The 18283-nt window shown below is 41.9% G+C and overlaps 1 protein-coding gene across 1 annotated transcript in view; it reads right to left on the reverse strand.

The window, feature by feature from the left end:
• Positions 1-6007: 6007 nt before the first annotated feature.
• Positions 6008-18283, reverse strand: part of LOC115005064 (A kinase (PRKA) anchor protein 6) — a 62312-nt gene continuing 50036 nt past the window's right edge. Inside the window, 4 exon segments of the mRNA XM_029426864.1 lie at positions 6008-6241; positions 6715-6917; positions 7979-8075; positions 17711-17833. Coding sequence (XP_029282724.1) covers positions 6008-6241; positions 6715-6917; positions 7979-8075; positions 17711-17833 — 657 coding nt within the window.

Genomic DNA, 18283 nt, shown 5'->3' on the forward strand with positions numbered 1-18283 from the left:
TCGCTGAACTCTCTCTCTCTCTCTCTCTCTCTCTCTCTCTCTCTCTCTCTCTCTCTCTCTCTCTCTCTCTCTCACGCACGCACGCACACACACACAACATGTGTTCTTTGAGTTTCAGAAATGTTGATGTATGCGTGGTAAAGTGTATATGTGTATTGCGTGTGTGCTTAAGGCTGTTTGGTTCAGCTCTGTAACAGGATTTGTGTCCCCCGTGTCCAAAGGAACATGGTCTAATCTCGACCCATCACCTCTCTCCCACCTCAGCCTGCATGACACGCCTCAACCTTCTCACCCCCCTCCCCAGGGGACTTTGGTATGTTCCAGAGTCTTGTAAAAAGAAAATTCTATACATAAAATATACAGTGAGGCTGGCTTAAAATATTGTATGTGTTATATTGGGGGGGGGGGGGGTGTTGTCCTGATACAGTTAGTATATATGAAAATAAGTCAAAATCAATATAAAATATAAAAACATGAGAATTGAGAATAACATCTGTTATTTCCCTACTCAAGTCTTAGTCCACACTACCAGGAGTACAGTTATGGAGCAGAAATACTGAATACTTTGTGTTTTATATTTTACAAATAAAATAAAAAAGAAGATATGAGCTCAGTGTAGTGGAGAGGTTTTAAAAAATGAACGGCAAACACCTGTAACTCCAGAGAAAGATTCAGATTCAGGAGCTGTCACTGAACACATCCATTCACCTGTGTGTGTGTGTGTGTGTGTGTGTGTGTGTGTGTGTGTGACCAGACTCAGTCCAATCCCCTGTAATGTGACAGACAAATCCCACTAAGCTGTTAAATATTACACTGCTTTCACACTCGTATTAAAACACCTTTCTACCTCTCTCGTGCTCCCTCTCTTTCTGTGTTCACTCACCCCAACAAAACACACACGCGCACACACACACACACTCAACCTTTACCTTCATCCTCAATATGCAAAAACAACCCACTACAGATGTCACTTGAAAATCTTCACGCATGCACAACAAATCTTTTGTAATGCAGCGACACACTGTAGGAGTCACATAACACAATATCCTCACACAACACACACATAAACCCTTTCGGTGTGTGTGTCCTAATCCCCGGCGCCGGCCGTCTTGTCAGAGCGTTATATTTGCTGGTATCAGTGTATCGTCTCTTCACCGCCTAATCCCACCACCCCAGCTCTGATATTTCCTGACATTTACATGAATCATCCCTCTCCAGGACGGACGGACGGACGGACGGAGAGAAAGAGGAAGAGCTGGAAGACAGAGGGATGGATGGAGGATGCAGGGAAAGAAGAAAAATGGGAGAACAATTGTGTGGATGCAAAGGGCTGGAGAGGAGGGACGGATATCTGGATGGAAGAATGGAAAGATAAGAAGAGACGAAGAAGACGAGTGAGAGTTGATGAAAGCAGGAAGACATGCATAAAGGACAGATAAGAAAAGAGGGAGATAAGGGGTTATAGAGAAAGGGATGAGTACTAAGGATGGAAAGGTAATGAAAGATGTAGGAGGGATGGAAGGACCGATGATGACAAACTAGGCGGAGGAAGAGGAGGAAGAGGGAGGAAGGAAAGAATGGAGGGATGATCAATTAGAGACAAACAACTGTGGATGGAAAAGTTGGGTAGACAAAAAAAAAGGAGAAGGTAAAGAGATGGATGGATGATATGAGTGACAGGTAAGAGTGTGTGAGGGAGGTTTGATGCAAGAAACAAAGTAATGATGGGAAGTAAAGACGAAGGAAGGAGAGGGGATAGAAGGAAAGAAACAAGGTCAAGGAAGTCGGGAAAAATGCAAAGAAAACTTTAGGAAAGTAAGGATGAGTGGTGGTAAGAGAGGAAGAGGAGGACTGATGAGTTTAGAGAGATGAGGGAAAGACAGAGGGAACAAGGGAAGGATGAAGGAAGCGAGGGAAGGACGGATGGATATGTCTTTCTGCTCCATCTGTTAGTATCTTTTGAATTTCTTAATTAAAAATGAGAGAAGGAAGAAAGTCAAAACAAGGAGGGATACAAATTCGGACACCTTGTCAGCGACATATGTTAACACTGATAACAACAAGCTTTTATGAGCACTGAGAGACACACACAGTGTTACTCAGTGGAGACTCATCAAGGCCTAAAAGTAATGACCTCACACCACACCTGTTGTTGCGATTAATTCATTGCGATATCAGCAATGAATTAATAGAGACGAAAAGATGAAGGATGTTCAGGAAAGATTCAATTAAATCCAAAATGAGCAAAAGGATCAGCCACAAAAGAAGTCAACATGAGGTCAATATTCAGGTTCCTGCCTCCGTAACTACAGTTGTGCACTCATAATGAGGTAACGCCATACACACGCTGCATTATGCTTCAGCTCATTTGGGACCGGCGGCACTGGCGGAGAGACAAAAACGCTCAAAAACGTGGCGCTTATAAACCTGAACGCACCTTATTCTTTCCCTGATAATGCTACATTGTGAAGAACAAATCAGCAGGAGAGCTAGTTAACGTTAGCTGTTATTGTTAGCAGCCGGTGAGCACCGACGGTAAACTATAACGTGTTTATGATGTGTTCAAATGTAATCTTGTAAAATGTAGTTTTTTGGGGAGAAACTTGAATAAATACAGTTGTTTGAAAGAGATGTTTTCACATCAATATAAAAATAGATATCAGAGAGGGGATTATGACCAGCTTCATGTCCTGACACTGCTCTAAGCTGCTTAAACTACATCATTAAAACTATTAAGGCCAAAGCCTTTTTCTTTATTAAAGCAAATGTTTAAATTCAAATACAATCATTTATTTTATTTCTGAATCATTTGAATTGTGTGTTTTTATGCAATTAATAACTATGGATGATGATTACACAGTCAAAACTGAAATAAAAAAGGCTGCATGTTCTCTTTTTCCACCCAACAAAAATCCAGGAATCAATAAAGAATTACATCGATAAGAAGAATTGATAATGGAATCAGTTCTGATCAAATCAATTCCCATCCATCGTCCAATAACAAGCTTTATCCAGAGCTTTTACTTCTAATTCAAACATATGAAAAGCTTTAAAAAAAGAAGCTTTAAGATTCTGTGAGTGCTCTGGATGAAGCAGCTAGCATGTCAACACATCCATCACAGGGACACTGATCAAACTCTGCTAATGAAGACCATGTGCTTTGTTTGAAAGCTCCGTAAAAAGCTAAGAAGACACCGCCACAAAGGCTGGCTTTGTAGTTTGAATTAAAGGAAAAGACGTAAACACACAAAGTGAAACTTCAACAGCTTTAACTACTTGTGCTTTCTTGAGTTGTGCATGAGCTAAATCCAGCTGAGAAGTGCATCAAGGGGCCCCATAATACAATGTCAAATATTAATATTGTGACTATTATTTCGTTCTTGTTTGGTTTATATACACACAGACGCACACGCATCTATAGCTCCAGCAGAGATGAACAGAAGGACGTCAGCCAGGTTTGAGAAAAGGGCCGGTTGGTACCAAAACAACACGTTTCATGAAGAAAGGCTACGTGGGGCTTAAAACGGATCAATATCATATAACAAAATAAAATCGTTGGGACTCACTTTAACACAATTCTTTTAATCTGCAATGTTCCCTCATAGCATTTAACATATTAATACTTTTAAAATGTTAACTTAGATGAACGTATTATTGTATCTAAAGTGTTTAAACATTCATGGACGTCTTTACATTTATACAAGTGTAACGTTAAGTAGCCGAGCTATCATTATTAACCAGTGATGATATTGTATTTAGATAAAAGTGTCCACACATGTTATATATTCAGCAGCAGAGACACCAGCAGCCCTCAGAGCTGCAGTCACATTCACTAAATTGCATGCTAACTATCTTAGAGCCGGGTGTGAAATATGTCATTTGCTTCTGCTCTTAATTGCACTAAAAATGAAGATTAAGAGGATGAATTATTGATACAAGTTGGTATTTAATCTTTTGTAATGAATAGTGGATCCGCTGGTTATAAATATTGTACGAGGCTTCATAATTTGATAAATTTATTCCAATTTGCCCTTTATTTTGCCCTTTAGTCAAGGTTACGTTAATTTAAACACACATACACACACACACGCACGCACACTCGTATGTTGATGCTAATACATACTCACAAGTTTGCACTGAAAATACACACACACACCCACACACACAAATGGACTGCAGCATGTTTACCTACCCTCTGCCCTTGGTCATTTTTGTATCATCTTTTTTACTGAGGTCCATAAACACACAGACTCACACATAAACAGGATGCCCTTGGTTGACCTTGCAGAACCCCCCCTTCCCCCGTCCCCCCTACCTCGGTGTCTGTGGCAGTAATTAGGCCATGCATCTGATTGTCATTAAAGAGCACTAGCAGATAATGAACACACAGTAAAGCCGCATTCAGGGATCCTTACTGCACATATTATTGCTTATTTCCTCCATCAAGCTGTCTGATGGCTCCACATGGAGCCTCGTAGTGACTCATTAAGTGTCCTCGTGGTTGAAAAAGCTGTGATGTTACCAAACGGTCAAAGGTACGACACCAAAACCAGGGAGCAGGACACCGAGTCCCTACAGGCTCACTTTGTCATAACTCTTGACGACTACTGCAGCTTAATGCTAAAATATTGGTTTATTAAAATCGCATCTTGTTCTAGTTTTACGACGAGGTGCATTTGGTTTAGACTTGACTTGTAGACATGCAAGAAAAACACACGTGTTTAACAAATTAATTAATATTTGGTGTACTCTACTGGATTTGAGGCTTTCACAAAAAGGCTTAAAATATTCATCAGGGTAACACTGAAAACATTGGCGGCCATTTTTAGAAGTTACCTTTAGTCTGGATTTAAACGTCTTGAATAACTCGGGTCCAGACTTCATCTTGTCTCGATTGACGCGAGACTCAACGTGAACTTGTCTTAAACAACTGGAGTCTTGGTTTGAACTTGGAATAGAAAACTTGGATTTGTCTCGAACAACTTGAATCCTAACTTGGACGCGTCTTAAATTAAATGAGACTTTAAATAGGACAGGACTTAGACTTGTCTTGAATAACCTACATCCTGATTTGAAAATGTCTAGAATTACTTACGACTTGAGCTGGAGGTAAATAACTTGGATTTGTCTGCATCAACTTGGATCCTGACTTGGTGTCTTAAATACCTTAAGTCCTGACTTGGACTTGTATTGTCTGAGACTCGACTGATGCATCAGAAGACAGGTTACCACTGAAAACACTGGGAGCCATTTTGGCTGTTAGCGCCCACAGAAGGAGGATCTTGCAGGTTTTGTACTTCACTGTTAGTTTAGGTTCCTTGTTTAGCCGCCCAGAACAGACATGATGTGAATAATTTAAAATATCACAGAAGTGTGTGTAGCAAACAGAAATAATTTAGCAGTTTCACACCTCAGTTTGTTGTTTGGAGGTTTTACGGATCAAAGCTTTAAGTGCAGAGGGAGATTCACACAGATAATGAATGGACTGTTAATGTGCTGCGGCCAAGCAGCTAATGGACACACACACACACACACACACACACACACACACATACACAAACAGACACACACACATGCACGCGCACGCACCCACACCCACACACACACACACACACACACACACACACACAAGGGTGGTAGCTGGCTAATGGCTGTCACTGTTGACTGATCACAGTGATCAGGCTGCTGCAGCTCTAATTGCAACTAAACAATCTGAAAACAACCAGAGTCAGGTGTGCTAGAGGAGGAGGAAGAGGAGGAGGAGGAGGAGAAGAGATGAAGAGGTGGAGAGGAAGAAGAACAACAGACAGGAGAAGAAGGGGAGGACGGACGAAGAATAGAAAATAGGAATAGGGAAGAGAAAACTAAACTAAGTTGATTAAACGACAGAGGAGAGGAAAACAGGAAGGGAAGGTAGGCAGGAGGGAAGATGTAAAGACGGAAGGAAATGGAGAGAGCAAAGAAAATAATTATTGTTCTTTGAGGTCTTTACAGGTGTTCACGGTTCTTAGTAACCAAATACCAGAACCAGGACCAGGAACAGGACCAGGAACAGGACCAGGACCATGACCATGACCATGACCATGACCAGGACCAGGAGCATGAGCAGGACCAGGACCATGACCATGACCAGGACCATGACCATGACCATGACCAGGACCAGGACCAGGACCATGACCAGGACCAGGACCAGGACCCCGTCCGGTTCTATTGCTGCAGCTTTCGGGTTCATGTCAAATATCTGAGTGGAGAAATGTGTCTCAATCAAGTTGATTGGTACCGGGTCGGACTGACAGCTCCATTTAAGATCAGGTATCTATGTATTTTGACGAATCGATGTTTGTTGGTTTCATGTTGCAATGAGGGCGACAGAAAAGAAGATTACATCTAATTAACTAAATCCAGCAGCCAATGAGAACTGAGAAACCAATAAGGACGTTTATCAGCAGCCAATACAAACGATGCAAAGGAATGTGCAAAGGACCCTGGGTAAGTGTGTGTGTGTGTGTGTGTGTGTGTGTGTGTGTGTGTGTGTGTGTGTGTGTGTGTGTGTGTGTGTGTGTGTGTGTGACAGAAAGAGAGGGATAACAGGGATCAACCAGAGAGGAAATGGAAGGATATAAACCAAAGTATAAAACCAACAAAAAGCAGATGGACAGAATGACAGAGAGATTCAGGGCTAAACAGAAAATAAAAACCACGTTAGCTTCTTACCTTGAGGCCGTCCGAATGGCACGGAGCCGGCCGATTGGCCGACGCGTCCCCCGAGGCTGCGAAGGGCTCGTGCGATTCGCTGGTGTAGAGGAGGCGGGACTGGATGCAGCGGAGGGCGCGCAACATCCAGCCATGTTGGCGCCGGATCTGCCGCTGAAGCTGATCCCATTGGCTAGAAACCATATGGAGGATATCCTTCAGACCTGGAGGGAGAGAGAGAAATAAATATAGTGGAGACAGAAAACTAAATATTTGCATCAATCCAATTGTCAAACTAATTTCGGACGAGCTTTCCTTAATGAAAAAAATAAATAAATAGAATTGTGCAAGCAGGAGAAACAGTTTGTCTTCATGCATCACAAAAAATATCAATAATTCATCCCAAATGTGTGTATGCATGTGTTACACAAATAAATGATATATATTCAATGTCTTTATGTCCACCTTTGAACCCTAACTGACCAGACACACAGTCTTTTCCACTTGTACCTTCTTCTGCTGCACCTGCACGGCACTTGTTGTGCTGCTTGTCAGCCAACATGTACAATATAAATGTGAACTGTGCTTCTCCAGACTGATCCAGGATGTACAGAGAAGTAAATAAGCCCTTATTACTGCAGTGACATCCCACTTATAAATGTGACGGATTATTTCAGACTATTGTTTTTGGATTTTGTGGGATGTCTTCATCCGGGACCTTAGTTAAAAAAGAAAAAGGATGCACCAGTGTGTCATTCAAAAGCCTAAATACGAGCAACGCATGTTTAAGATTAACTGACAAGGACCTCAAGTGGCTGCGTGAATTATGAGTCGTGTCTGTCAGAGATGGTAATTCAAAGGTTCGACATAGTTGTTTTAAATCACGATCTTTCCACATCATTAACTAAGTGATTTTAACCAAAACTATGACATATCTTTCTTCTCCTTTTCTCTCTCTCTCTCTGGTTTCAAAGATTTTGTAAAATATAAAATTATATTGATGTTTCTCTATCTGCCAGACAGTTTTCTGCCCGCTGGTTTTTATCTTTCTGCTTTTATATCTGTCTCTCTCTTTCGGCTACATGCATATGAGTTCTCCTCTCTGAAGGTCACTCTGTTAATCCAAATATTAATAATGAATGGAACGGAGTTGGGGCTCCGTTATGGCCAACTGTGTGTGTGTGTGTGTGTGTGTGTGTGTGTGTGTGTGTGTGTGTGTGTGTGTGTGTGTGTGTGTGTGTGTGTGTGGGAATGTGAATGAATATAAATGTGTGTGAGCATATACCTGATTGGTGCGAGGGGATGGCGGTGAGCAGCGCTCTGCCTTCCTCCATTACACTCTCCTTCAAAGCGCTGTGACTGTCCACGTTCAGCTTGAAGCTCTGAAACACACAAAGAACATCATCAGGATCCAGATATTCTTCTATTACCTTAAAGCAGGGGGGGGGACCTGTTTCCTATCAAGGGTCATTTTATTTTTTACAACATCCTTCGAGGGCCGTACTAATTATTGAACTCATAACCCTCTGCACATTTCTTTAAGACGCAGCCTCGTTCATTTCACCTTTCTTTTATGCTGTGCAAAAAAGCAACTTTTATATCCATGTATCTGTTTTATCAGAAATCCTTTATTAGTCCCACAACGGGGAAATGTATCTTGTCACAGCAGAAGAACATATGAAGTAAAAAGGCAGTAAACAATAATTAAATAGAATAAAAGATAATACAAGTACCAAGTGGTTGATAGAAAATAAAGTGAGTATTGCACATGGCAGTGATAACTGCACAGCAGTGGTGGAACAGTCTGTTCTTGGTGTGGGGGTCTACCTCTCTATCTCTCCATGTGTGTATGTTCCGCTCTGCAGAGAGCTGCTTGTTGGGCCAAACTCCCAAAGAACGTTAACTTTATCCAAACGCACTCGTCCTTTCGTAATGACGGTCAAGATTATTTTTCATCACTGCAAGCGTGTCTGCACAAACTAGACACACTGGCCTTTTACTTCCACAAAGAAATAATCGTTCGTCCATTTCTCCTGGAAAATGCGACATTCCGCATCCACCTTTCTCTGTTTTACACTCGCCACGCTGCGTTCACTGATGTCAATGACCGTCTCGTTTAATGTTAAAAAATGTTGACATGACGTGACCACGTGATGACACGTTCTGCTCGTGTTGTGTTCAAGGACCCTAACCTTGGTTGGGAAAAACACTCAGTCGCCCGTTTTATTCTATTGCTGTCTAGATTTATTTGGGGTTTTTTCTAGTGGATTTCTTTGCGCGTGTTTATGAATTACCTCGAGGGCCGGATCAAATGGTCTCGCGGCCCGGAGGCCGGAGGTTCCCCACCCCTGCCTTAATAAAGGATAAATCTGTCTTACATTTAAAAGACTTCTGATAAGTCTGGAAACACAATCACACAGGTTGGAAAACCCACAAACAAAGGGGAACGATAGAATGACTGCCTGAACTGTCCTTTAAACATCCATCACAGTTTAGCGACTTACATCCTGTTTCCACTTAGACCTGCTGTACTTAATGTCGCAGCGCAGATGATGAGGGATTATTAGCAACATGTCACACACACACACATTTCAGTTTGACCTCCAAATAAAGTGGCTTATATAATCAGAATAGTCTGATCATGTGAGTGCTCGCGTTTCTTGTGGCACATTGTGTTTACAGATCTCAGCTATGGTTAGCACAATGTTGTCATAATTTACAGAAATGATGGATTATAGTATAAGATGTTTAAGAAGGGCTATGACTCAGGGTCTGACAAAGAAAATGATTCAACTAAAGATTGAACGTGATTGGTTGTGAAAACAGTTCTTTCTGTCTCCACTTATTTTGCTATGGATAGAAGGGGAAGGAGGAAAATAATGGAATACAAATATGAACTGTAGTAATGTAAACAGGAAAGAAGTAAAGAGGTAAAAAAAAAAATAGAATAAAATAAAATAGATCGACCGAGATGGATGATAAAGGCACAGAGCAGCCTGAGGCGGTGTTGGGAAACACTCCAGTCAGATCTATGAACAACATTACACCCTCTTCTGATATCTGTGTGTGTGTGTGTGTGTGTGTGTGTGTGTGTGTGTGTGTGTGTGTGTGTGTGTGTGTGTGTGTGTGTGTGTGTGTGTGTGTGTGTGCCTCAAGGTGATCAGTCCTCAAGAGTTAACCACTTCTGACATCCTGCTGCGCTGCCACAGCAAATGCTGCACACACATATTGTCGTGTGTGTGTGTGTGTGTGTGTGTGTGTGTGTGTGTGTGTGTGTGTGTGTGTGTGTGTGTGTGTGTGTGTGTGTCAGTGCCTGATCTCAAGGATCAATGTATTAAATGTACTTCTGAGGGAGATCTGACCCGTTTAATTTAAAAATAACATTAACTCATATAAACTTTGCTTGAACAAAGTAAAAGAGACATAGTGTGAATGTTTATTGTTATCTAACAAAAGAAGAAACTACAAAACGCAAAGTGGATGTATTAGAGGGACAATATGATAAATGTGATTGCTGTAGGATGAATGAAAATAATGTCCCCCGATGAGCGCCTCTGAGTCTCGTGTTATTTTCAGATTGTTTTCCACACAGCAGCTGTCGGGCGGCTCCGGTTCAACTCTGTGTTCTCAGCCTGAGACGGTCTCTGTCTGCAGTGAAGGATCGACGGGCGACAGCATCAGTCAACACATGACAAGGTCAGACCTCCACACCACCAATATTTATGGAGCAGGATACACATAGTGGAGACGGATGGACGAGCTGTTTTAACCCCTCGCACACACGGAGGAGACGGGTGGGGGGGCATCAACTCTTGACAATGTAAATTGTTTCAGCACGACACTTTACATTTTGTCGTGCAAAGTTCTGCGTTGAGGGTCATAAAATAATAAAGTAATAACTATTGTGTTCACTGATTGATCCAGACATCCAGACGCTTTAAAACAACAACATTACTTTTTAAAAGTAGCTAAACCTATTTCAACAGCACTTAAAGCCACTATGTGTAAAACATTTGTAATGTCTAACCCTTGACTGCCTGGTGGCATCAGAAAGAACACCGTGTCGTCATTGGCCTCCCAAAAACAAGGGAGAGACTTCAGCTCATCCAAAACGCTGCAGCGAGGCTGCTGACTAGAACCAAGAGGAGAGACCACATCAGTCCAGTGTTAGCTGCTCTACACTGGCTTCAAGTAACTTTTAGAGTTTACTTTAAGGTCCTCCTTCTTGTATACAAAGCCCTAAACGGAACCGCATCCAAGTTACACTGCCAACTCTCTAATAAACTATGTTCCCCCAAGAACATTACGATCATCCACTACTGGTTTATTAAATGTTCCCAGAAACATCCAAAAGAAAATCGGGGATGCTTTTACAATTATGCACCAAAGCTATGGAACACTTTACCTGCAGACATTAGGGGGCAAGCTCGCTCAATATCTTCAAAAGTAAACTGAAGACATATCTCTTTACTTTAGCCTTTTAATGGTGATATTTTATATCTCTGTACTTTAGCCTTTTAATAGTGATATTTTATATCTCTTTACTTTAGCCTTTTAATGGTGATATTTTATATCTCTTTACTTTAGCCTTTTAATGGTGATATTTTATATATTTTTATTTTAGCCTTTTAATTGTGAATTTTTATATCTCTTTACTTTCCAATGTTATTTTATACTATTTTAATTACTATTTAATTCTTAATTAATGCTACTTCAGACTCATTTACATCAACACTGTGATTATTGTACTGTAAATGCTGTGTCTAATTTTATATTATTATTATATTATTGTGAAGGGTTTTCACTTAATGTTATCCTAATTACAGTAAATCCACTTAAATAACTTACACACTGTTGTGGTTAAAAGTTCTTTAGTGAACCACAGATACGGCCAATTTAGGTGAAATTAAAATAATTTCAGTGGCACTATGAGAAACTCTCATTTCTGCATCAATATAATGCGTTTGATCTTCTGAGAAGACGTAGCGACCTTTGAACTTGCTGATTATATCGCACCATAGGAGAGGATACAGTAAATCCAGACATCAATGCCGACAGTTTAAAATGAACTCACTATTTGTCGATGGCATAAGAGGATTTGTTTAAAATCAGCAAAGAGTTGCCTATATTGAGCTCAGCAGGAAGTTGAACCCTCCACCCTGGTAGTGTTCGTGCCTTGCTCAACCCCATCGAGCTGAAACGGACCGGCTCTTCCTCTCAAATAAAAACCTCACATCTCCTAAACCAGCTTTAACAGATGTAAGCAGATAGCGGTGACACTGCCCCTCGCATATTACATTTCACAGATAAACAATAAAATATCACTTTGAAACCAACAACCATCAGCTATATCTCTTCACGACAACCCCAAAAACACATTCATATATCATTATTATCCAAATAAAACATGACCGTCTGCATTCTGCCATCATTACTGCCTCGCAAACGTTGTAAATTACTTCAAATCTCACGGCTGATTGAGTAATTTTACAGACTCGGCGGCCACTCTGCCCCACATAATTTCCAGATAAACTGGTGAAATACCTCACAGCTAATAAACATAAAGTACATTTATCAGCAATACAGAAAACACAGCGTGACTGTCTGCGTCTCTGGGATGGTGCCGGCTGATGTTAGGAATGAATTAGGTTGTGCAGATTAGCCGGGCTATCGGAGAGCGATCGTATTTCAGCGCCTTATTCCACGAGCGATTCGGCTCCGTTTCCTCCGTTTAATATATGGAGAGCATAGAATCGATAAGAGTAGAACAGCCAGCCATCAATCACGCAATGATAAGGCATGCAGAGCAGCTCTGCTTTTATGCACGTCAGACAGCAGGCGGTAATAAGAGGCTGTATTTATGTGTCTGTGAGAAAGAGGGATGGAAAGTGTGAAGGAAATAGAGACAGTCAGTGTGTGACTGAGAGAAACGACAGAAGGCAACCAGGAAAAGGACAGTGTGTGTGTGTGTGTGTGTGTGTGTGTGTGTGTGTGTGTGTGTGTGTGTGTGTGTGTGTGTGTGTGTGTGTGTGTGTGTGTGTGTGTCAGGTGAAGAAAACGACCAGTTCAATAGGAAGTATAAGTATTTTCTGATCTGATCTTTCGTCAGTGCCTTCCAAATCCGTTCCAGAAATGCCTTTTCTGATTTGAAATCCGGTTAAGGTTTAGGCACAACAATAAACTTGGTAAAGAAAAGTTGTGGTTTGAGTTCAAATAGCTCCTTCATTAAGGTCTGGCATCCTTTGAGGTTAAAAGAAACCAACGATGATTGTTGGAAGGAAACCTAATCTCCTCTCGATGTCCATTCTGTGGCTCTAAAACATCGTCACACTACTTCCTGGTCTTAAGATTAAGAAAACCATTTAGAAAAGCGTTGTGAGAAACTGATCGACACACAGCTTTACAAGGTTTCTGAGGAGGCAGAGATTGAAATGAGTCAGTAGTAGCTTCAGGAGAAGACAGAAACAATTACAGTTCAGCCAAAGTCAATACACCAGATAATAGACTCGAACAGAAACGAACTTCCTGCCAAACACAACATGATCACATCATTGATGGTCTTAGAAAATCAAATCCTGTATCACTGCGGATCCCAATTAATTATTTTTCAAATGTGTTCAAGTAAAGTGTATTTGGACTAATATATACTGTAGGAAAAGTGGCTGGTGAGTGAGTCTAATCCGCAGATAACTAACTAACTTGAGCACTATCTTTGTTGGAAACTCAAACTGTTACATGGTGAAAGTAGCAGGTGGATTTTGGGATTTCTCAGCAGCTGTGGCCGTTGGCCGTAAACGTTCCAACTCCCTGCACTGATTAACATACACACACAGTGGGCTGCTTCAAAGCCTGAGTGATCAGATTACCTGTTAGCATTAGCATATTAGCCTGGAGCAAAGGGTAGGACGGCCTCAGAAGCCTACCTAATATCATTTAGCTTTTAGCATTAGCATATTAGCGAGGCCCTAAGAGGTGTGCAGCGCTGATACGGAGACGACATTGAGGTTTGACATTGAGATTGTGTGTCGAGCTGCACTGATCAGAGACACACACACACACACACACACACACACACACACACACACACACACACACACACACACACACAGGCTCGGGTTGATGAGACATGATCTGATCAAAGAGTCTTTGTAATAATGATGATCAAATTGTCTCCATTCAGAGAGAGCCGAGAGAAACTATACGGCTGTATTCCCCAAAGTGTGTGTGTGTGTGTGCGAGTGTGTATGTGCACGCAGTGCATTTTCTTCACCCTCTATTTTGCTTTCTTTCTCTCCCTTTTCCTGCATACACCTTTTATATTAGGCAATTCTGTCTTTGCTCTTTTCTCACTCTCTTTTCCTCCCTTCTCATATTTCATCCCTCCCACACCTTTTCCCCTCTCTCACCTGGCTCCCCTCAATTGACTTCAACTCAATCTCTCCCTCCCTCCATCTTTATTTTCATACACCCTCCTCATTTTCCTTTCTCCTCCTCTTTCCTCTTTCAATCCCTTTCTCTTTCTTCACATCACTCAATCCTCTACTCTTATTCCTCCTCCAATATTCTGTTTCTTCCTTCCTCCCCTCCATCAACATCTTAGGCGTCCACAAGAAGCCGTCTGAATGCAATTGGTCTTTTGCCCACACTAGGTCTGATTTGTCTTGAGTGGATTAATCTGAAGATGCTGGCATTGCATCGTAAACGATGACCTGAGGCGGCTCAGATACAAGTTAAAAAGACAAACTTCTGTCACCCCTAAACGTCTCTCTGATTGATTATTTGCGATAGAATGGTGCAGGAATGAGTTCTAAAACCCAGAGATGAGCTAGCTTAACGTTAACCCTCTACAAGTCCCTTACTTACAGAGGTGTAGCCTACCATCCAACTTTGAACAAAACCAATGTGACACCTGAACGTAAGACCACCAGTAGCTGAGGTAAACTATCCAGCTAACAGGACACATCTATGAGGACAACGTTCAAGTTACCAGAAGGCCTGTTCCTCCTCATTGAGCAGAAGCTCCCCACCTCCTTCACCTCCGTCCCACCTGCAACAGCCTAAAACATCCCGAAGCAGTTCAAACTGATAGAATCCCAACATCAAAGCATAACATAGTTTTGTTTTTTGTCAACCAAGAGAAGAGAAGACAACATTTTGCAGTGTTTTTTCAGTGTTGACGGTAAATGTTTGCCAAAACCACCTGATAGTGAGGCCGTCTCCACACATAATCTGCATTTTCAGATTAAGTGTGGCGGTAGTCTTAGACCTCTCTCCCTCCCTCTCTCACCTCTTTCTCACTCTCCCCCTCCCTCCCTCTTATGTTGCCACCAATAGTGTGTTGCTGCTGGTAATGGGATTCAAAGGCCTGGATCGCCCATCAGACCCAATCAATAGGCCTTTCATTGGCCGCCATCTCTCAGCGCCTTACAAAGAGCAGCCTGTGTGTGTGTGTGTGTGTGTGTGTGTGTGTGTGTGTGTGTGTGTGTGTGTATGCATCCTCTCGCCTCACTGATCTCCCCGGGGTTCCGGAAAGACCTGTGCTTATTCGCTCCACGCGCCCTAAAACACACATTTCGACACACACACACACACACACACACACACACACACAACACAAACACAAACACAAACAACAAACACACAAACACACACACACACACACACACACACACACAACACACACACACACACACACACACACACACACACAAACACACGCCAGCTGGACCAAATATTCAATTGGGAGAGCAGCTCCACTCCACCCACTGCTGCCCTGGAGCTGTATGTGTTTGTGTGCTTATGTGTGTAAGAGAAAGCAATATACACAAAAAGAGAGAGAGTAACAGAGTGTGAGTGAGTGAAAAAAAGAAGAGACAGACAGACCGACAGACAGACAGACAGACAGACCGACGAGTGAGAGAATAAAACAAAGAGCAACCTGTCTCTTACAAAAATGACATTTGTATGAACAACTCTGCATAACTAAAGCATAATTAAGAGGTTAGCTTATATTCTATATTTTTCTAATTGTCCATAAATCCCATGAAAACACCCAACGCTGAACGTATTGTGTTTGTATCAAAGTGTGTGCCATAGGGCTTCATTGTTTTCTAAAAACTATTAAAAACACACCAATGAGCCACACTGTTAATCTACCATTGAAAGAGTGCGCAGCAAATGCACAATGTTCTCCTGTTTGATTACAGTAAACAGATGTTTCATGAAATATTCTCACAAATCTTTAACTTTGTGGTCAGAAAAATAAACAAGCTTACAGAAGGTATCACCACCAACGACGGAAAACTTTTTCAAAACCACAATGTTTCCTTGTATTATTCCTCTCTCTGCCGTTAGCATAATATAAACATGTCACACTTTTCTGAATTGGAAAAACATTGCCAGTTATCATTATCTAGTGAGCACTTAAATGTCCTCAAAATGTTTTCGGCAAAGCAGATGAGTAAAACGTAAACACATTTTGTCAGAGACGGGGTTGGAAAGAGAGCTAGACAAAGAAAGAAACAGAGATAGATACGGAGACGGACAAAGAGAAACCCTGGCTCTCTACAGTAATCAAAACACACACACACACACACACACACACACACACACAATTATACACCCAAACAGACTCTAATAACTACAAAGTGTAAGTGTGACTATCGACACAGACACACACAGAGTCCGTTAGCTAACACGCTATCAACAGCGCAGCAGTTCAAAGTCCTATTAGCGATGCTTTTTCATCCTCCTTAGCTTTATATAACGAGACGCGCCAATTAAGAGCCGGGAATTCTAATTGAAGCTAACCGCCGCTAACGTTAGCATTGCTGGCACCCACAACAAAGTCAACACGTGTAAACAAACCAACAAACACACACACACAGCAGAAATAAATATCTACATAGGACAACTTGGTGTGTGTGTGTGTGTGTGTGTGTGTGTGTGTGTGTGTGTGTGTGTGTGTGTGTGTGTGTGTGTGTCTATGCATGATGCTGTTCTTCAGGGACGGATATGGAGATGCTGATTTGGAAATCTGTCTAGGAACATGCAAATGTATGCAAATGGCACCTCTGTGTGTGTGTGTGTGTGTGTGTGTGTGTGTGTGTGTGTGTGTGTGTGTGTGTGTGTGTGTGTTCATGTCTCATTTCCTTGTACTCTTGAATGCGTTTTTGATGAGTGCTGCTCTGTATGTGTGTATAGTGTATGTGTTTGTATGTGTGTGCGTGCATGTGTGAAGCCCATATGTTTGCCATAAAGAGTGTGAGTAATCGCCAAAGTGCTTCTCATCTGTGTGTGTGTGTATGTGTGTGTGTGTGTTGTGTGTGTGTGTGTGTGTGTGTGTGTGTGTTAAACCACAGTGATGCAGCACTCACTGATCTATAGGCGCTTGGTTGTTTAGAGGATGTGTGTAAATTAAAGAAACACAGGCAGAGTTATTTTTTTATTAGAATAAACAAATGAAGACAGAGAGATAAAAAGGAGAAGAAAGAGGAAAAGAGAACAGATGGTGAGGAAATAACAAACAGATAAAATGGCAGAAGAAAGAAAGGCAGAGCAGAGACGGTGAAACAGAAGGAGGAAGAGAAAGAGATGCAGATGAAAACAAATTGGAACAAAAAAGAGAAATCAGGATGAAAGCAGGGAAGATGAAATGGGAGTCAGTCTGTGTTCATTCCAGTGTTTGTGTTCATCCCTCAGCTCACTGTTATTATTCCATCATCCCTCTCTCTAACATCACCGCTCTGTTGCTGCAAGATGCGTTAACTACTGACTTTTGACCTCCGCAGGTAAGATCTGAACATTGTTTTACTGTTAAAACCACATCAAATAAATCTGGTTATAAATCTGAGGCATTGCTTTGATAATAATAGAAATTAGTTGTTAGAATCGGCACAAACAGTGTGTGTGCGTGTGCGTGTGCGTGTGCGTGTGCGTGTGTGTGTAGTTAGGGAATGTATTATGTTAATAAGGTCCTGACAAGTATAAAAGAACAAAAGTGTGTGTGTGTTCTCACCAGGTGTGTGTCCAGGTACACCCTCAGGCTGTCCAGCTCCTGTCTGGGCTGCGTCCAGTTTTCTGTGCTGTCCAGCGCCTCCTGCAGCCACGAGATGAACCCGTCCAACTGCTGCACGAAGCACTGGGGACGAGAGAGGCCGAGGGAGAAGTGAGAGGGGGAGAGAATTTAGTCAGATGATTTAAAATAATAATAATGGCAGCATGAATAAACATTGCCGTCCAGAGCCTGCTGGAGTCACATCAAAACACGGCAGAGGATGGAGAGAAGGACAGGAAGAGTACAGAAAAATACATTAGAGTCAAAGGAAAAATGGTAAAACGAGGTAAAGAAATCCAACAGGTAATGACATTCAACAGGGGGGGGGGAAGGGAGAGTAACAAAGGAGAGAAAGCAACAGATTGGAACGAGGAGGGGATGATATACTGGAGAGAGGAGAGAAGAAGAGAGAGGAGAGGAGAGGAAGGGAAGAGAAGAGGAGAGGAGAGAAGAGAGGAGAGGAGAAGAGAGGAGAAGAGAGGAGAAGAGAGGAGAGAGAAGAGAAGAGAGGAGAGGAGATGAGAGAAGAGGAGA

The sequence above is a fragment of the Cottoperca gobio genome, unplaced genomic scaffold, assembly GCF_900634415.1.
Source record: "Cottoperca gobio unplaced genomic scaffold, fCotGob3.1 fCotGob3_245arrow_ctg1, whole genome shotgun sequence".
Classification (NCBI taxonomy): Eukaryota; Metazoa; Chordata; class Actinopteri; order Perciformes; family Bovichtidae; genus Cottoperca; species Cottoperca gobio.